The sequence below is a fragment of the Phyllobates terribilis genome, unplaced genomic scaffold (assembly GCF_046119375.1).
Source record: "Phyllobates terribilis strain yellow unplaced genomic scaffold, ASM4611937v1 Scaffold_2__4_contigs__length_985480577, whole genome shotgun sequence".
NCBI lineage: Eukaryota > Metazoa > Chordata > Amphibia > Anura > Dendrobatidae > Phyllobates > Phyllobates terribilis.
Window position 1 is genome coordinate 454,512,390 of NW_027362762.1, and position 19,565 is coordinate 454,531,954.

A 19,565-nucleotide genomic window follows, 5' to 3' on the forward strand; every position below is an offset into this window, starting at 1 on the left:
TGATTTAGCCCCTAGCCAAAGGTGTGTACATTGGACTGATCCCTTACAGTGCCTCCATACATTACAGTTACTTACGCCCTGCCCTCCTAACGGAAAAGATGCTTTAGCAAATTCCAAAGTTTGAACAGCCATTCGCACATAACAGTGAGTGTGGGATGAAGCAAGGAGTACGACAGATAAAGAGGTCAGCCGGGATTTTGCATTTATTAATGAATATCTCCATCTACAGAATTATCAGCACCGTTCTGCTCCTAGAAATTCCTCCAGCAGCAGATTTTCCTCTACTTGATGTGCTGGAGTTCTCCGCCTACAGTATGCTATGAAAAGCGCTGTGCACTACTGATCTATAATTAACCATTCGATGCACAAACTGTATGCAAATCAGCAGTGTAGTCATCACTCTAGTTATATAATCATCAGGTCTCATCTTTTCTTAATATGGACAGGTTTACTGACGTACATAATAGATTATTAATAAATCTAAATGCCAAAATTATTATAGAAAACAATGTTACTAAAATGGGTGTACAGCGGTATAGAAATGACTGATACATGGATATTCAGTAGAATTGTGTTACACCCCTAGACAATGTGTAATTTAAGACTTACAATACTGTATATGTTACCTCAGTGGCAGAAGACAAAACAGTAGGTTCATGGTCAAATAGTCCTGATGTGTCACCAGCAGACTGTAGAAGCACACAAGCGCCGCCTTCTTCCCCTGGTGCCAGACTATTGTCCCTTGTGTTTACAGACATGGAACAGCTGTCACTCAGAACTGACAAATGAACACGTGCATCGAACCCTTCAGATGGCAGCTCAGATTCAGAGTCGCCCTGCTCAGGAGACAAGCATTGTTCTTCACTTGCTTGCCTTAAAGACACAATGTCCTTGCAGTAGTTTTCAGATGATTGTACTATACTTTTTGCCCTTAAAAGAAGTTCCACGGATGAAGAGTCTGGTATGGTTTCTGATGATTTGCTAGATTCAAGGTTGGCGTCAGGAGAAGTGTCAATCTCAATACAGGACAAAGTGACCTCCTGCAGGACTGCAATGAAATTTTCTTCACTAGATGCCAGACCGCAATATTCTCCAGCAATCTCACCTGGAGTGAGGAAATCTAAATCCTGAGCACTGAAAGAGGCAGTAAAGTCACCTGTTAACAATGATGTGTGCATGGTACTGGTTTCAAGGCGACTGAAGATTCTGGAGTCCTGTTCTTCTAGATATTCAGATGGCAGGGAAGATGCACATGCCTCAGTTTTACATGTATTTGTATTAGTAGATACACATGGTAAACTGCCCCGTGTGTTTGTAGTCAATAAGAGCTCTGTTCCGAGGTCCTTCAATACAGAATCCGCTGGGTTTACTGTGGCTGTTTCTCCATATATACATCCATTTATTTCTTCTGAACATGTAAAGATGGTAACTTCACCACTAGACTTATTTGTGATATAAGAGAGTTGGTTCTCCCCTGAACTTCCCACAACCTCTTTAGTCTGTGGAAGGATCACAGTATGATCGATGACCTGGAGTGCGGTTGACTTACTTGATGTATCTGTAATACCATTGTCCACCACCAACTCAAATAAGATGTTCTCCTCAATTTTACCACCACTGTCCTCTGGTAATTCCTGCAATTCACTTGCAGATGTGGAACTCTGCAGGCTGTCATCTGGCAGGCTACTACAACCATGTGTTGTTGTGGAGACTGTCACCTCCCCCCCATCAGAAACCTCGTCATAAGAGTCTGAGGGAATAATATCGGTGTTCTGAAATGAAGCTTCACAAGTCAAAGACTCATCTGGGTGCTCTGAACTACCCAAACAAGAATCTCTTTCCATGTCACACACAGGAGACTTTGTATGTGGGACATGAATGGATGTAGGGGTCTCCTCCACCTCTTCTAGATAAAGTTCTGGAGTGCTAGGTGCAAGTTTTATATCCGGTTCCCCTGATGATATTTCCAATCCCAGCACTTCATCACTACTGGGCATTAAGCACTTAGACCATTCATCCTCTTGTAGTGAAGGAAGTTGTGGTAAGTCGGTAGATGTCTTTGTGTCATTGATAAGTGCATTAGCAATGATAACCAGTTCATCTGAATTATCTAGATGGAAAGTATCTGATTCTGGATCTGGGCAGGTATTAGTGTCAACTTGCTTGCAAAGTATGGGAAGCTGTTGTGTGCCTCTGGCAGGCGTTATTTCACTGGGTACAGGGGAGGATTTGTCAGCATGACATGCGCATTCTGTTTGGTCAGGGATGGACAGATTAAAAGTGAGCGAGTCTATGCTGTATGGTTTAGAGTAAGTGTGGTCTTGCATGGTGTCTAACTGTGGATCTTTACTGACCTCCTGTGCAGTATTGTTATTACCAGGACTATCATTCACTTCTGTCTCTAGGACTGACTCATGAGGCTCATCTGCTGCTCCTGTCAGGCACTGCTGCTCCAATTCCAGGAACAACTGGTCAGAATCTGATTCCGACTCTGAATCACTATAGCTGCCCAATTTCTGGTATCTCCTTGTGACTCTTCCTGCACTAACAGCTGAGCAGCAGTTGTAGTCCTCCCTTGTGTCTGGCCAGTGGATAGTCTCTGGCATGACAACAGCATCAAGAAAGGAAGTAATCGAGTGGAGATTACTAATAGAGCCAGTTTCATCTGGAAACCCATCATTAGTCGCAACCTCCTCCTCCGTTTTAGAAGGCAACATGTTTTCGTCACGCAGTGTCACAGAATGACAAGCACCTCCAGAGTCAAAGTCTTCCCACTCCTCTTCTGCTTCCATTAGTATTTTCAGCTCATCCTCCTCAAACTTCAGCTCAGATTCAGTCTTCTCTCGCAGATTTGGCACAATAAGTACATTTGAAGATTCATCTAAAACCTCATCACTTAAACAGGGTGATAAGGGCAAAGTCTCAATCATGCATTCCTCATAAGCTAATTCAGCAGCTTTTTGGTGACCATCACTTAGACTTCCCTTGATAAAACTCTTTAGTGCCCTGGGCCACGTGGCACTAGGAAAGTTGTGCCCAGGTTTAGACCGTGTAGACAGTCCTGATGTATTTTCTTGTGCTATTAGTGGATCCTGCTCATACTCACTGTCATTATAGCAATCAAAGCTCTGCACATGTTGGCATCGGGGGTCCACCCTGTGCTCCAAATTCGGATTCCCAGAAACCGCAGGAGGAGGAGGAGCTGGAGTTCGGATCTGACTTGGTGTGGATGATATGGACTGCGTCTGCTCACAAGAGGAATGCCGGGCACTATCAGGTAGGAGCTGGCTGAACTCGGTCTTATCGTGGAGGGAATGACTGGAGGTGCCCGCTTCTGATACCTCACTCAAAGAGGCCTCCATACGTTCTGCAAAGTCTGGGAAATTTGGAGGAATAAAAGCTTTCCATGATCTCCGGTTGACATTTTCCTTGCGCTCAGGATTTGGCCTGCGACGAGGTGGCACAGGGGCAGATTTAAGAGTGTCATTACTTAGCTTGAGGGCATCAAATATCACACGTTCATCCAGCCTTTTCGCTTCCTGTGCTTTGGCATCACTGGCATTAGATGTCCCCAGGGTACCATTGCTTGATAAGGTAGCTATTTCAACTCGGTCTATGGTACTCTTTGAGGGCTGACTAAGTTTGCAGCCCTGGTCAATCTGTTCATTGATTCTCATGGTATCATAGATGGACCTCTGAGGAACATAGCAATCCTCGATGTAACCGTCCTCCTCCTCGCCCTTTCCCAAGCATGCCGGGTTTTGCCGCAAACAGTCCGGACGGCTAAGTGGCTTCCCCATCTTATGTAGCCAGTCTTTATCAAGGGATCAGTCCTAAATCTGTATCCATGAAGGAGGCACATTCACAAGTGGCCCTTTGTAATCCGGTGCATTGCCATTAGTTCTCCTCACCTGGTGCAGACTCCAGAACTGCTCCTGGCCAGGGGAGAAGACTAGGAGCAGGCCCAGCATGGAGGTGCCGCATCCTGCTCTCCTGCCTCCCAGCACCGGCACATCCCAGCTGGGCTGTTATGGTTTGAAATGAGCCTGTGAGCGGATATTCCTGGAAGTTCACACACAGGAAGTTCTTTCATAGGGGCAAACTGTGCGGCTTCCTGTGAGAGGCACATCATGGCATTGTGTGCCCTGCTGCCAGGCACAGGGATAGCCTCCCTACATGGCGATCGGGCTTTGTCTGCGCTGCCTCCCCGGTGCTGTGTATCAGGATGCCCGGCTCCCGCCTCTTCACAATCAGAGTAGGGGGAAAAAAAAAAAAAACTTCAGCGAACAAAGAGCTGGTGGTGTGCGCCCTCAGAGCTGCACTCCTGCCGCTGCTCCCCGCTCAGCCGTGCTCCGTCCCCGGATCCATGCACCGAGCCGTGAGGAGAAAGTCTGCGGGAAACGGACTGGAGAAGAAGCACCTCCCGAGCAGGGCGCCGCCTCCAGCACCGAGAACCGCCTCCGGGACAGGCGCCGCCTCAAATAACGGCGCCTCCGCCTGACACATTCCGGGCTCCGGGAGCAGCAGGTGGCGACTGACAGCTCCTTTGTGCTCGCCATTCGTCTACTACACGGCTGCAAACACTTCTTCCCAGAAATGCATCAACAGAGGGAGACATGACACCGTGCAGGAGCCCGCACACCAACACATGGCACCCTGCCCCCTGTGCCCATAGCAGGGGCAACCACATTCTAGGACACAGACTTAGGGGCTCTGGACAGTACAGGAGGCGCAATAGAAAGGGAAGCCATGGAGAAGACATTGATAAAGGCTTTCCGAAATGTCACATTCAGGACTAGCCTCCCCTAGAAACCTGTAGGGAAGAATTCAGTGCCCCATAGATGCCATCTGTACAAAGAGCGAGTGGCACTAATGCAGCTGAAAGGTATCAGAATGAAATGGTAAGAGCCTATCATCTCTATTGTAATGCCCCCCGCCGACCAGTCCACGTGGGGCTAGGCACTGGCCCACTCTTGTATTACACGTTGGCCCCAAAATCAGATCCTATACACAAACTATTCCACACATTAGAATCTAGATATATGATCGCTGCTTGGTTCACATTAGCGGATTATGTGCTGTCCGGTGGAAATCTGACAGCACAAGGACCAATATAATCAATAGGGCTTTTCAGATGACAGTTTATGCACAAGGACACAATCACAACATGCACTATTGTCTTCAGTATTTCAGAGGAGACCCCTCGCCCATTCAAGTCTATGGGTGCAAAAAAAAATAATTGGATCCCACATGCATCCATACTGCATCTGATTTTTACAGATACAGTTTTACTAGGAAACTATTTGTTGTTGTACATTTCTATTTAAATGTTGATGTATTAAAAAAAGATGCCATACATATGTAAAAACAGACATACAGATGACACACAGACTGCATATAGATGAAAGTCGCGCTTTTGGAGGATTTCCATGTGCTCGTCTAAGAGTTTGAGCATGGTAAACTGCCCACATCATGGAATAGCAGCTGCAGTGTGGAATAGAACATAGTTTTTATTTTTTTAATTTCCCCCCTCCATGGCGAAGATATTAGCTTGTGGAGTTTAGGTTATCATGTATGTTAAGTCCAAGGGGCGTTATCAGAGATTTGTGTCAGGGGTGTGTACTTCTTCCCCTGCATGATATTAACCAATTATAAGCAAGTGGCAACATACTGGGGGGGGGGGGGATAAGGACACGCCCCACAATAGCTTAGAACAGGTTTCTCTGAGAGACATGTTATGACAGACAGTCTGATCTGCTCACTGCAGAGTAATACAAGTGCTGGGCAGAGAGCAGAGAATATTAAAGGGAAACTGTCATGTCCCCAAATATTATTAACCTTCAAAAATACGGTTCATTAGCATGTTATAATGCTGTCCAGCCGCTTTAATGGAAGCAGTCACTGGAAGAAAATGAACTTTATTCCTCCAGGGAGCCACTGGCTTTCAGTCACAGAGGGATAGATGGAGTGGCTACAGTCACCACTCACGATAGTATGAACAGCCGCTATAAGCACGTCCTGGTGCTTTGACTGACAGCTTGATGTGCACAGATGCTCTACAGCTTACATGTCAAACTCTGGCCCATGGGCCAAATCTGGCACACAGGGTGGTTTTATTTGGCCCACAACCCGAGAACAAGCAGCCCTATATGGGGTCCATTATTATTTATGGAGGACTATGTGGTGCCCATAATACAGTATGGAGGACTATGTGGGGCCATTATTCTGTATGGAGGACTATGGGGGCCCATTACACTGTATGGAGGACTATGGGGGCCCATTATTCTGTATGGAGGACTATGGGGGCCCATTATTCTGTATGGAGGACTATGTGGGCCCATTATTCTGTATACTGGTTGGCCCTCGACTTTGTCCAAGTTTTTTCATTTTGGACCTCTGTGTGTTTGAGTTTGACATCCCTGTGAGCAGTCAGTCAGTGCCAGAGAGTGCTTATAGCTGCTGCTAACTGTGTGCTGAGTGGTGACTGTAGCTGTGCCGGCCACACCTCTGTGCCTACGGCTACAGGGAGGAATAAAGTTAATTTTCTTCCAGTAGTCGTGCTTTCAGTAAGGGGCCAGGCAGCTTTGGAATGTTAGTAACCTGTAGATTAACCCTATAGCTGTAGGTTAAAAGTGTTTGGGACATGACAGGTACCCTTTCACCCTTTTTTTCTCACTGCTGTCAAGGTGGGGGAAGGGGCAGTACAGCAGAGCAGAGCTTTGTCTCATTAATATCACCTCTGCAGCTCTCCTCTCAGTGTTGTCAGCTCTGACCTTCCCCCACACTGACTACCCTGAGATGAAAGGTGTTTGTAATCTCTGCAGTACTCCCAGCACTTGTAATGATAGACAGTTTGCTCTCACAGCAGAGTGATTGCATGTGTCAAACACGAGAAAATCAGTTCTTCGCTATTGTTGGGCATGTTTTTTTAACCTGTATATGTTGCTGCTTGCTGATGATTGCTCAATGCCATACAGGGGAAGAAGTACACACCCCAAGAGACAAATCTCTGATGACGACCCCTTGAACTTAACATACATTATAACCTAAATTTTACAAGATAATATGTTTGCAATGGAAAGGAGGAATTAAAAGATAAAAAAACTGTTTTATTCAGCTCTGCAGCCACTATTCCATGATGTGGTCAGTTTAATATTCTCAAACTGGTGAACGGACTTAAAGAGGACATTTCACCAAATTTCTCATGTTGAACTGGACACACTATGTAATAGTGGCTGCAGCGCAGAATAAAACTTTTCTTTATTTTTTTAATTTCCTTTCTCTTTTGCAGAGATATTTGGCACCTAATAATATAACATTAGTTAAGTCCAAGTAGGCGTTATCAGATAGCAACTCATACAGGGAGAAGTTCACATCCCCAGTGAAAAAACCCACTTGGGCATAACTAAAGTTAACTCATTGTGTGCCAAATACTTTAATCGCTAATATCACTGCAACGGAGAAGCGAAATAAAAACACAGACGTTTTATTCTGCTTTGAAGCCAGTCTTACATCGTGTCTCCAGTTCAATATGCAAATGTGGTGAAAGGTCCTGTTTTAAGTCTGAGTTTAGTCTGTATTTGGGGATTCCATTAATCTGCATCTAGAAAACAACAGATAAATGGAACTTATGTCCAAAATAGATCATCTGCATATCTGATGTACACAGAAGCCGAGAGAACCCAATGTTAGCTATGTGGTCTGTCTTGTATCTTAGGTGTGCCAGTTTTTAGATTGAAAAAAAAAAACCACATCATTCAGAACTTTTTGTCCTGGTCTACAAACGGACACATAAAACCCAGACCGACCCCATAATAACCAATGGGGTTCCATTTGAGCAGTTATGCATATGATCCGGTTTGGACATGACTTCCATTTTTCTGCTACTATAAGAAAACAAACAAATACAATTTCTAAAAGGCAGAATGAGCACTGCCTAAGATGTGCACTAGAAGTCAAAGCAAGTGAGTTTTTCCTAAAGAGGTTTTAAAGGGAATCTTTCATCCCCTGGGACTTTTCTGACCTCTAATATGGGCACACAGGTTATAGAAATGTGAATCTATACTTACCTGTATGGCCCATATTAGCGGTCTGGTTTCTGTGTAATCGCATTTTTACCAAATGATTTCTGCTAAGCTTGGCGTCCCATGGACGCCAAGAAATCCTCGCCTACTAGCCCTATTATCATACTTACCCCACCTCCTGGCCGGATCCCGTGCCTGCGCTATTTCCCCTGTACGGACGGCGCTCTTCTCCCTGCCGTCCGTACAGCCTTGTGGAGCAGGGAACTTGTGCGCAGGCGCGGGATCCGGCTGGGATCCGCACGTCATAGGGCCCTGTGACGTGCAGGACAGGTGGGGTAAGTATGATAATAGGGCTAGTAGGCGAGGATTTCTTGGCCTCCGGGGGACGCCAAGCTTAGCAGAAATAATTTATTAAAAATGTGATTACACAGAAACCAGACCGGTAATATGGCCCATACAGGTAAGTATAGATTCACATTTCTATCACCTGTATGCCCATATTAGTGGTCTGAAAAGTCCCAGGGGTGACAGATTCCCTTTAAAAACCCACGGAAAAAACGTGACATTACTTGTGTCTAGTTTTTATTGTACCCTATTTGCACCTGCTTGTATAATTTTATAAGGTGGACGCAACCGCTTTAAGGCTTGTGAAGGTCCCAATCACCAAAGATGTATGTCTGGATAATTCACAGCTCACAACCAATGTGGCTGTGGATAATGTCACTTTTGCAAATCTGCGGGGACAATGCAATAATGAAGGCCAGTATCTCTAGACCCATAGGCTTCTGATTTGAATAAAAGGCAAATGTTAGATCTGTATAGAAATCACCTTCCACGTGTACTGCCAGTAATGCAGCATCTATAACGGATACCCTCTAGGGAAGCTCAGTGATGGTGACTTTAGCTGACAGCCATATGAGAAATAAACTATTTTGGACAAATATAGTGGTGGTGCGGTGGCCTTAACACTGTGCACAGGGGGAGGGATTCTCTAATGCCATGAACGGCCCATTGATTCATATTTTGTCAGTGCATGTTTTCCCTCTCATGGCATTCCTTGGATAACTGAAATCAACCGTCCTGAAACCTGTACAGCGCCAACCATACCCCTGCAGCACATGGCAGGTTATAAACAGCTTCCTTCAGCTGCCTTACTCCACACAGCCGGACCCCAGACTGACAGCTGTGAGGAGCAGGGTGTGTCAGGAATCCCACTAGGATCCAGAAGCATGAACGCACACCCACATACACAACCGCTTCCTGTACACATTGCCACAACCAGCTTTATATATACTCTCAGCATCATACAATATATGAAGAATGGATTTCTCTACACATACGTGCATTGTGCTGCTGTTACAATGGAGGCAGCGCAATAAATAGGATCATAGGCAGCAGTAGAATAACAACCCAAGTGTAGATTTACATTGATGTCCTGGCTATTGGGGCTTTTCTAACAACTTAGTCTTACTTTTCATTAATTTAACGGAGGCAAGACAGCGCATCCACTGACCTGAGCCAACAGCTTCATAGTGGTCCGACGCTGCCAGGTCAGATCATTAGACACAAGGTTGGACCGGAAGTTACATCCATAATACAGGGGCACCAATGAACTAGTAAAACACTTGCCGAAACTACCTAAATGCCAAGTTTACATCTGAATAGTGAATTTGTTTGGTCATAGGAGCAAACAACATAGCAATAGCTGAGCTGTTAAATGATGGACAACAGGGATGCCAAAGACTTATAATGGGTTCTATTGGGTTCTGCAAAGGTTTACTTTGCTTCTCCCAAAAAAAATATTGCTGCATGCCACTGTTTTTTTTTTTAGGGGGATAAAAGGAACAGAGGCTCCGAATGAAGCCTTTAAAGTGGAGGTGAAAACCCAACATGAAGAGGGGTTTTCCCTTATATTTAGCATACTGATTTAGGCTGGAACTACATGGAGACTTTGGCTGTGACCAAAGTTTGCTAGGTGTCGCTGCTACATCACAGCACAATACAAGTAAATTGAGTCGCATTGCGACTGAGGGTACAGCGATCATAACAAGGAAGTCGCAAGAAGTCCAACCATGTCACAATCAACTTGCCTGTCGCAGTTCCCTTGGTTGCAATGTGACCCCATTTACTTGTATTGCGCTGCGGTATAGTAGCGACACTTAGAGAACTTTGGTTGTGGCTAAAGCCACTGTGCAGGCCCAGGCTTACGCCTACTGAGACATGGTTGGTGGCGCCCAGGACAAGCAGGAAACAAACGTCAGATGCAATATAATACTGGTTAAATACAATGGAATTCTTTCCTTACCACTTCCTGAAAGATGCTTGTTTTGGGAGTGGGATAAAGGGGAGATTTGGTAAAATGATCGGCAATCACTAGAACAGACAGTGCTTCCAATACATCTCAACTAAACAGCAGCAGCCAGAGATTATGGGAAAATGCTGCAACACTGTATCCATCACTAAACTACTGACAATATTTAGTGTAGGAACATTTACAAATTCAAGATTGTAACAACAGATCAGACGCTGAACACAACCAGCCATACCCAGTTCTGTAATACTTGTGATTACAAGTCCAGGACTGACTGCAAAAGAAAAACTGTGCCACCATGTTTTAAAAGCATCTCATTATAGGAGTCCTCAGGGAAACGCACAATTGAGTTAGATCATCCAACCTAGATTTAATGACCACGTGCAGCCAGGGAGAGCCTGGGTATAACTCAATCCCATTCACAACGTGAACAACTTCCTCTGTGTCTCTGAGAAACTGAAGCCGCAGCAAGACCTGGTCATCAGTGAGGCAGCCTGTGTATCTAGGAGACCCATTGGCATGGGATGAATCAGCAGGCAGTGTTTGCCCTAAATAAAGAGCTTGGAGTACACCCACACAGCAAGAAAATGTCCACTTATGACCTTGAGGGAAGAACCAGTTGTACGGTAAGTGAAATATACACTGAAGTTGGGTTTGTACAAAGGAAACCATCTGTATTTAAAAAAGAAATTGCGGATCAAACTATTTCTATGTGACAAAATGAATGGCCAACACCAGAACATCTGGATGCAAGTCACCCTCCCCAAACAGGTATGCCTGCTGCTGCCAAGCTACCAGCCATGCATGACACCAACAGCCTCCATAAGGCAGCATAAGGAATGTCTTTCTTTCCTAAAAGCAGGTTTCTGAGATTTATTTGTCTAGCCCAGGGTTAAAAACATCATCTTTATAAGGAAAATATACTGTGAAAGCGGGGGTTGTGTATGCTAGATTTCTCAATATGTCATTCTACAAAGAACCTTATTGTTCTGACTGTGCTCTGGTGGAGGTGGCGGTATTAATTATGGCCTGATTCCGCTTCTGTCTGGCCACAGGTGTTATTAATCAGAACAGGATATTGAGGGTTACTACTATGCACACTTAGGCTATGTTCACATGCAGCGGTTTGTTGTTTTTTTTGCAGCCTATATCTGCTCTCTTGGCACGTTTTGCTGTGTTTTTGCATCGTGTTTTGGTGCAGATTACATGTTATTTGTCCAAAGTACATGTTTAATAAAGTTTGTTTTATTCCCCCAAAAGCAGCAAATATGTTGCAAAACCAGTTTGCTGCATATTTTGCACTTTCTCATTGCTTTCTATGGGTAAAAAAACTGCTGCAAAACGCTGAAAGGATTGCCATTCACTCAGGAACAAAAAAACAAGCATGTGCATGAGATTTTCTCTCAGCTTTTGCTGGTATTGTACAATGCAGCTCCTTTTCTGCAGAAAAAAAACGCTGCATTTGAACACAACCTAAATTATATATAATTTTATCCTACATGGGAAATTATGAAAAAGTGTGCAAATTACTTTAATAGGGAATTTTTCTTCATTCCTGTAAAAGAAAATTGCATCCAAGTAGCTCCAAAACCCTTGTTTTTTCCCGGTCTATTTGCCTGCCTTCAGCGGCATTGATACGAGAACGTACTCACTGGAGTACTGATGATGGCAGTGAAAGGGTCAGCCGCTGTCTCTTCCTCTGAGTGTTGTGCTCATCAGGACAATCTGCAGCAGGCTTGACAGACTCTCATGTATAGTACAGGGTGCTTCTGGAAGTAAACTAGTGCTTCTCTTACAGTACACTATACAGGGGGCAGTGAGGGTCTGTTTATGAATACACATTATAGCCATTATTTATCCTTCTGCAGTATAAGGAGATAGTGTTGTGGGCACAGCAATGTGACAGAAGCCCTGGTACAGCCCAGTAAATCTAGGAACAAACACTGCAGAAAATTGTCCTGATTAGCACAACACTAAAGACAAAGACAGCTGCTGACCCTTTCACTGCCATCATCTGAACTCCAAATTTGTTCGTTCTGATGTCAATTCAGTTGAAGGCAGGTAAATCGAGCTGGGGAAAAGCAGAAGTTAGGAAGCTACTTAGATGTAATGTATTACACAACTAAAGCCAAATCTCATAATAAAGTGGTTTGCAACATTTAATAACTTTACATGCTGGAGAAAATGAGTTAAAAAAATAAACAAAAACAAGCTCTCTGCAGTGAGGGTCTAAAACGCCACTGAATAGTATAGCAGCTGTGAAAGCGTGGAGCCAGCTGTCAAACATAGCTGGACTCCCCATACACAAGGCAGAAGTTATATTACCATCTCTGCCTTCCCTATTGCTCTATACACACCATTGAACATGTACTATGTATACAGTATGGGAAGCACTGACAGTGCTTCCTCCTCTGGGCCCAATGTGATAGTTGGGTGTATGAAGGGAGCGAAAGCTTCTGGGTCCTAGGAGATCCAGTCAGCTCTGCTATGCAGCCAGGAGGCTGCATTTCCCGTTTCTGGGTTTATAATACCAGCCCCAGTTACAGGGGCATTCAGATTTAAAAGAAAAAGTATTTAATGGTTGACATGGCCCCCTAAAGGTCTTTTATTGTCTTATTGGGGGGCACAATGTGTGAAATAAATATAAACCAAGAAAAATAAATTGAAAAAAAATCAAGGCGAATCCAAATCGCTGTTACTAGCCCCATCCTAGTGTGTCTGGTATTAATATCCCTCTTGAGAATGGTGTATGTCCCTCCTCACGCAAACTATCCAGCTGGTATCAGCTCACCATATTAATAAGTGGATTGGCAAAACCCAGGTGTCAATGTATTCATACATTTCCAATAATAGAGAATAGGCACACTACATCTGTTCAGGTGTGATTTTTTTTTATCTTTGCTAGCTACAGCCTATAAGTGTCCACCTAGATGCACCCCTTCTAGATGTCCATACTTGGGGTGCTACACAACCATGAACATGCAGTAGATACATGTCCTACAAACACAGACAGTATTGTAACCTTCAATATACTCAGTAGCTGCTCACTCTTCATTTTACAGACCTTCGCCCCACCAGATCGGTGGCTACTTTCCAGAAAGATGTTTGGGAATATAAGTGAGATATATGACGTATTTAAGAGCCTGTCAGAGGACACTATAACTTCCTCCAAGTGAGAGGTCACAGCTTCCTGGCACCATGTAAACACGTATATCCATGGAGATTCGGCTAAACATCTACTGGTCTCCAGGCCTCCTCTCTGGCACAACATGACTTGTGGCCTGTTCATGTAAAAGCACATTTTCTTCCTGCTATTGTCTCCACTTCCCATGAGCTCAGACATTTTCCTTCTAATATCCAAACCCGGGCATCAAGCTGTTAACTGCAAAGCAGTATTGGATTACATTTTACTGGAAATGTATCAGTCTTTTTCATGTAGGTCAGAATCCCTATTGTAACTCAAGCCAACCAGTGTATAAATGTACAAGAGCCTGGATTAAAACTAGAAAAGTTTTGCGCTCCATTGGCCATAACATTTTCTAGTAACAGATTATTATAAAACTTTTCCTAAATCCCAGCAATGATACAGGGCTCAGGCTTTCCCTTTTCTAGCCTGATTGTACATTTAGGGTGGCTTCACAAAAGCATATATTTTAAATACTGTCTAAATTTATTAAACGGCAGAGTCCTATTTTCTGTTGAAAAGAAAGGATCGGGCATGTAATAATCCATCATAAATGACACTCCACTGCCTCCTGTCCTGACACCTAGGAGAGTTGGGATGCTGTAATACATATCAGATGATCGGCCAGTCCTACCAGAATCTGCTGGTTTGGCTAAAGTGTATTATCTTAAGGAAACCAAATTTTTACTGCCTCATCTGACGACAGCATAAAGTAAGGGCAGAGACACTAATTCCAGTGCCGTGTTGCTTACTGAGCTTCTTTCCGTAGTTTTTTATGTTAAAACATTGTTTTATATGATGCAGCTCTTCTAGTCCTCTCAATGATGAGCTCCTGCTATCTAGTCCAAAATTACGCGAGTTCTGGTCATACTTGCTCTCCACCATTGATTGTCAGAGATCATGCAGAGTGTAGGCACAAAGCTGTTAATCAATATTGTGGACAGAGTTAGATAGGGCTTTTACATTGGCAGAACTCGAACATAAAAAAGAGATATTATGAAAACTGCAGCAAAGACCCTAGTACGTGACCCACCTCTGAAATCAGGATTTCGGTCCCTATTTTTATCTGCACTCCAATTGGGAAGCATAAACAGATTCTCTTTAAGTTAGTTACAGCCTAATGAAATAAATTACCCCAAGACTATGATCAAACATTTCAGACCTGGGCATGTAACCCCTGGGTTATCTTGTAGTGGATTGTGTCACTTTGAGTAGAACAAACTAGTATGCAGATAGAGGAGATCTATAAGTTGGCCTCAACGTCATAAAACATGTCCATATACTTATTACTTACTACATCAGAAATGTTATAAACAATTTTACCTTAGACTATGTGCCCACGATGCAGAAATGCTCTGGATTTTTCCTGAGCGTTTCTGCATCTCCCTGGCAGAAAAAACACATGCGGATTGTACAGTGTTTTGCACATGCGATTTCGCATGCGGGTTGTCAAGTGCTTTCCCAAGGGATTTTAGCATCACTTGCAAAAGTGCTTGACAACTTGGTCACACAATATAAATCCATACAACCGGCATGAATTTATATAGTGTGACCAAGTTAATAGTTAAAAAAAAGAATAAAAATGGTAAAAAAAAACAAAAAAAAAACATTATACTCACCATCCGATAGCCCCCGGTCTCCTCCTCCGATGCGTCCAATGTCTTGGGCGGCTCGTGGTGGTGTAAAAGGACCTTTTACATCATTGCGAGCCGTGCGGGAGGGGGAGAGGGGGGGCAGGAGAGAAGACCGCGGGCCATCAGAAGGTAAGTGTAGGTTTATTTTTTATTTTAAATTCTTTTTTTTACAGGTACTATGGTACCGGGGTCCAGAGGAGAGTCTCCTCTTCTCCAGACCCGGGTACCATCCGCACATTGAATCGCAGAATATCCGCATGTGCACATGTAGTCATGCGGATATTATGCGATTCAATGCAAGTCAATGGCGGCTAAAACGCCGCGATTCCGCAAAATTAATGGTAGTGCTGCAGATTTTTCCGCAATGATAATCCGCAGCGGAAATTTCCGCAGCATGTGCTCAGCACATGCGGATTATCATTGGGGAACATGGCAGGCCTTCTACCATGCGTTTTTTAAGCGTTTCCGCGGCGGAATTGCCGCTGCGGAAACGCTTAAACACATCGTGGGCAAACAGCCTTACACTAAATTATCAACTCTCTGAAATCTCGTGTGTGTGTGTGTGTGTGTGTGTGTGTGTGTGTGTGTGTGTGTGTGTGTGTGTGTGTGTGTGTGTGTGTGTGTGTGTGTGTGTGTGTATGTGTGTGATACATTCCCTTTAGGCAAGTTCTCTAGTCATTAAAAGACTGCCATTTATCTGGGAAAGTCGCAACCCTGAAGGCATTGAACACATAAGTAAATGGATTACATGTATAACTCCTATGTCTTACCTAATATTATAATATTCTTATGAGATTATGAATTTTAAAAGGCAGCATCATAAAAGAAGCAAAAGAAAATATCACTCCAGCTTACAATGGAGATGATCACAATATAGATTACTCTCATACAAGTAGCAGCAAGCGCACATTGTGCAGAGCCAGCAGGTAAAGGAACACAGTACAGAATAAACATCTTATGAGAAATCTGAAAAGTAAAATTTTTTACCTTAAAATCTCCTAATTGCTGCTTGATTGCTTCTACTTCGGTACCCACAAGCTCCTGCAATGCACTGCTGCCCTCTGCGGTCAAAATCTGGTGCTTCAACTCTTTTAGTTTCGTGTTAAAGTCCTCAATTCTTCCCAATGTGGCTTCCAATTGCTCCTGTCGATTTTTGCCCCTTTCAGTCAATTTAACACACTGCTTATTCAATGTGCCAAGTTCTCGCATTAATGCAATAAGATCGGGTCCTCCCTCATTCTCTAACATAACTCTACATTTCTTTTCAGAGTACTCCACGTCGGATTTTAAGCCTTGCAGAGTTTCCAAAAACTTCTGCATGACTTCAGTTTGTGACTTTAGACTGTCCTCATCACGTCCCACTGGGCCCATGTTATCAAGTTCATCATCTAGATCAGTCAAATTGGAGAATATTTCTCGCACGTGAGCATGAAATTGACCAATTCCTTGAAGTTTTTGTTCCATATTCAAACAACACTCATTCACCTCTTGTTTTACAGTCTCAACTTCATGTTGTACATCATCTGCCTGATGTAGGAGACTAGAGACATCAGAGCCTTTTGGGGCATCTTCAGTCAAACCTTGAATAAGGTTTTTCATGTACTGAACTTGTGTATCAAGGTTCTGGAGCATTTCCTGCTGGGACTTCATGTTTTCTAAGTTCTTACTGCTACAAGCCTGGGAACCAAGTGCTGCGTAGATCTCCAAGTGATGTTTTGCTCCTTCCAGCTTATTATCAATATTTTTAAAACTGTCATTAAGCTCTTTAAGCCTTAAAGACATCTCCTCAACAGATCCAGCTTTGACGTGCAGCTGTTCTGTGACACTGTCCATCCTCTGATTTAGTTGGGCTTTCTCCTCTAAAATTTCTTGGTCATCGACTTCAGCAGCTTCAGTTAGGAGATCTGCAGTGCTGTTCATCATCTCCAACAGAGAACGTTTCTTGTCCATTTCACTTTGGAGAACCTTTGCCCTGAGAAGCTGTGCATCAAGCTGCATAGGGTCAAGGGTGACCTGCATTTCCTTCAGTTGGTTCTCACAATCTTCTAAGCAAGGCACAAGATCTTCAACATGTCTTTTGTACTTCTGGGCTTTATGCAAACAATCTTTCAGTTTGCAGAGTCTCTCCGATGTCTTCTTCCCAAGCTCCTCCCAGTTTGATTTCAGACTCACTAGTTGATTTTGAAGTGCAGTTTTTTCTTCGCCAGGTTGAGAGGAGAGAAGCAAAGACTCACCTTCAGCAACAATCATTTCATAAGACCCACTATTCTGGTTCAATGTTTTCTGGAATTCCTCTTGCTCCTGAAGAAGAGATTGTAACTTCTCAAGTTTGGATGACACTGGTTGACACTTGGACTGCTGTATCTGTTTTTCCTCCAACCAGTTTCTCAACTCATCAAACATCTGCTGGAACTGTTGAGAACTGGCAAGAGCTGTCTGCAACCGATTTACACGATCCGCTGCAAAATAAATGACTAAGTTAGTACATTACATATATATGTGTGTGTATACACAAGATAAAATGGAACAATCGGACAGGGTGAATGATAAAGGAGGAATACCTGCCAAATCTTCCATTCCTTTAAGAGGAAGGGCCACAGTGTCAAGCCGCTTTTGAAGCTCATCTTTAAGGTATGGTTCCGCCACAAGCTCCGACAATTCACTGCATAGGATCTGTGCTTCAGCAACTTCCTGAGAAAGGGACTCTAATTCTGAACGAATTCCGCTAGTTTCTTGCAGCTGCTGCTTTACAGCATCAGGTTGGGTGCTAACCACTGGCTGTGCACCTAGCTTCTTGCCGGTCTGCTTTATTTTCTCTGTAAGTCCTTGTAAGACCTCTTGATACTCAGTACTCTTCACAGCAGCTTGGTCAATATGGTCAGCTCTGGAATTCAGACGGTTGGTTAATTCTGTCCACTTCTGGCTGATTTCATGGAAATCATCCTCAACTTGGCTGGTGGATGGAGATTCATCTCCAGGTCCTGTTAGGATACCATAGGCGGCATGTTTTAGTTCTTCATACTGCGCTCTGCGAGCTTCAAATTCCTTTAACATAAACTGGAATAAAAATAACACAGAAGTGTTTGTATAATGTGACAGATCAGAATACACAGAGTCAAGGCACAACAGAACAGAATACGTAAATTACAAGCCAGTACTCACAAGACACTTTAATGTCCTAACAAGACTGTCTATAAGACACTTAACCGAAAAAAATTGTTCAGTGCCAGCCTAACCCTCTATTTACCTATATCTGTATAGATCATAAAACACACAGGAGTAAATTAACTTAGCACCAGTTGTATCAAAAAACTGTACATAAATATCCAACATCAGCAAATGGACGCTAAAAACAGGTATAAAATAATGGATCTAAACATTCTTGATTTAGCTATGCATGGGCACAGAAAAATTCCTGCCTGACAAAAGGCAGAAGTACAAAAGGCATTCTTTTAAAAATATAGTTGAAAATACTCTCCCTACCTGAACCTGCTGTTTCTGTGCACTCAACATGTTGGGATCTATGGAAAGAGGACCCAGAACACTCATCATCAACTCTTTCTCTGTCAACCATGGCCGTAGCTGGGAGCCAGCAGCTTGGAAGGTTGCCAGCTGGTTGGCAGACTCCTCCAGTTTTTGCTGCCGTTCAGAGGTCACTTGATTAGTTCGATCCCACCGTTCATCTAAATGGCAATGAAGAAACACATAAGTCACTGTTTCGTTACAGTATTTATAAAATAAAAGTTGCTACATCTGTACCTGGTGTTCATAGACGCGATGTAAAGGTTCAAAATCGATAATACATTTTAACAAAAAAGTCGTACGACTTATCCGAGTGTCTTAGCCTTTTACTGGTACAAGACAATTTATAATAATTGTTCCCTTGGGCACAAAGATATAAAAATATATAAATACATTTTTTTGTGTTCTAACTCATTCTTACTAAGCTTATCCAGCATGTGCCTCCAGGTCTCGGCCTCAGGGGAGTTGGGATACTTCTCCAGCAAATCTTTCAATTCAGCTTTCAACTTTTCCACTTTTTCAGAGCTCTGCTCGAGTTCTGATATGAATTCCTGAAAAGGAAAAAAATAAAACCTCAAGTAAGTTTATTAGCCACTTGACAGCAGGCCAACAGATGTAGCTGCCACTGTTTTCAATGTGGAGTTTAACTACACGTTTTTGGGCCCTCAACCAGTCACTAAAACAGGAGCCTCACCCCATACACGTATAGCTGCACATTCATTAACATTTTCTGTTCTTCTCGATAAGGTAACAATTGAGAACCTATTACTGAAGTAACCCCCTCCCCACATTTTTTCCAACACCTATGCTAATTTTCATGTGTGTGTGAAAATAGTTCTCGCTCATCACATTTTCCATTGCTTTTGTCTTCAGCCAAAGTGGAAGTAAAC

The 19,565-nt window shown here is 43.4% G+C and overlaps 1 protein-coding gene across 16 annotated transcripts in view; it reads right to left on the bottom strand.

The window, feature by feature from the left end:
* The window catches only part of MACF1 (microtubule actin crosslinking factor 1), a 273,827-nt gene that overhangs the window by 51,927 nt on the left and 202,335 nt on the right, over window positions 1-19,565 (bottom strand). For all 16 annotated transcript variants that reach the window (XM_073665641.1, XM_073665631.1, XM_073665640.1 and 13 more), the window contains 4 exons: window positions 19,097-19,226; window positions 18,637-18,836; window positions 17,715-18,210; window positions 16,141-17,612 (listed from right to left, as the gene is read on the bottom strand). In XM_073665641.1, the coding sequence (XP_073521742.1) occupies window positions 16,141-17,612; window positions 17,715-18,210; window positions 18,637-18,836; window positions 19,097-19,226 (2,298 nt within the window). The remainder of the gene's footprint in view (window positions 1-16,140; window positions 17,613-17,714; window positions 18,211-18,636; window positions 18,837-19,096; window positions 19,227-19,565) is intronic.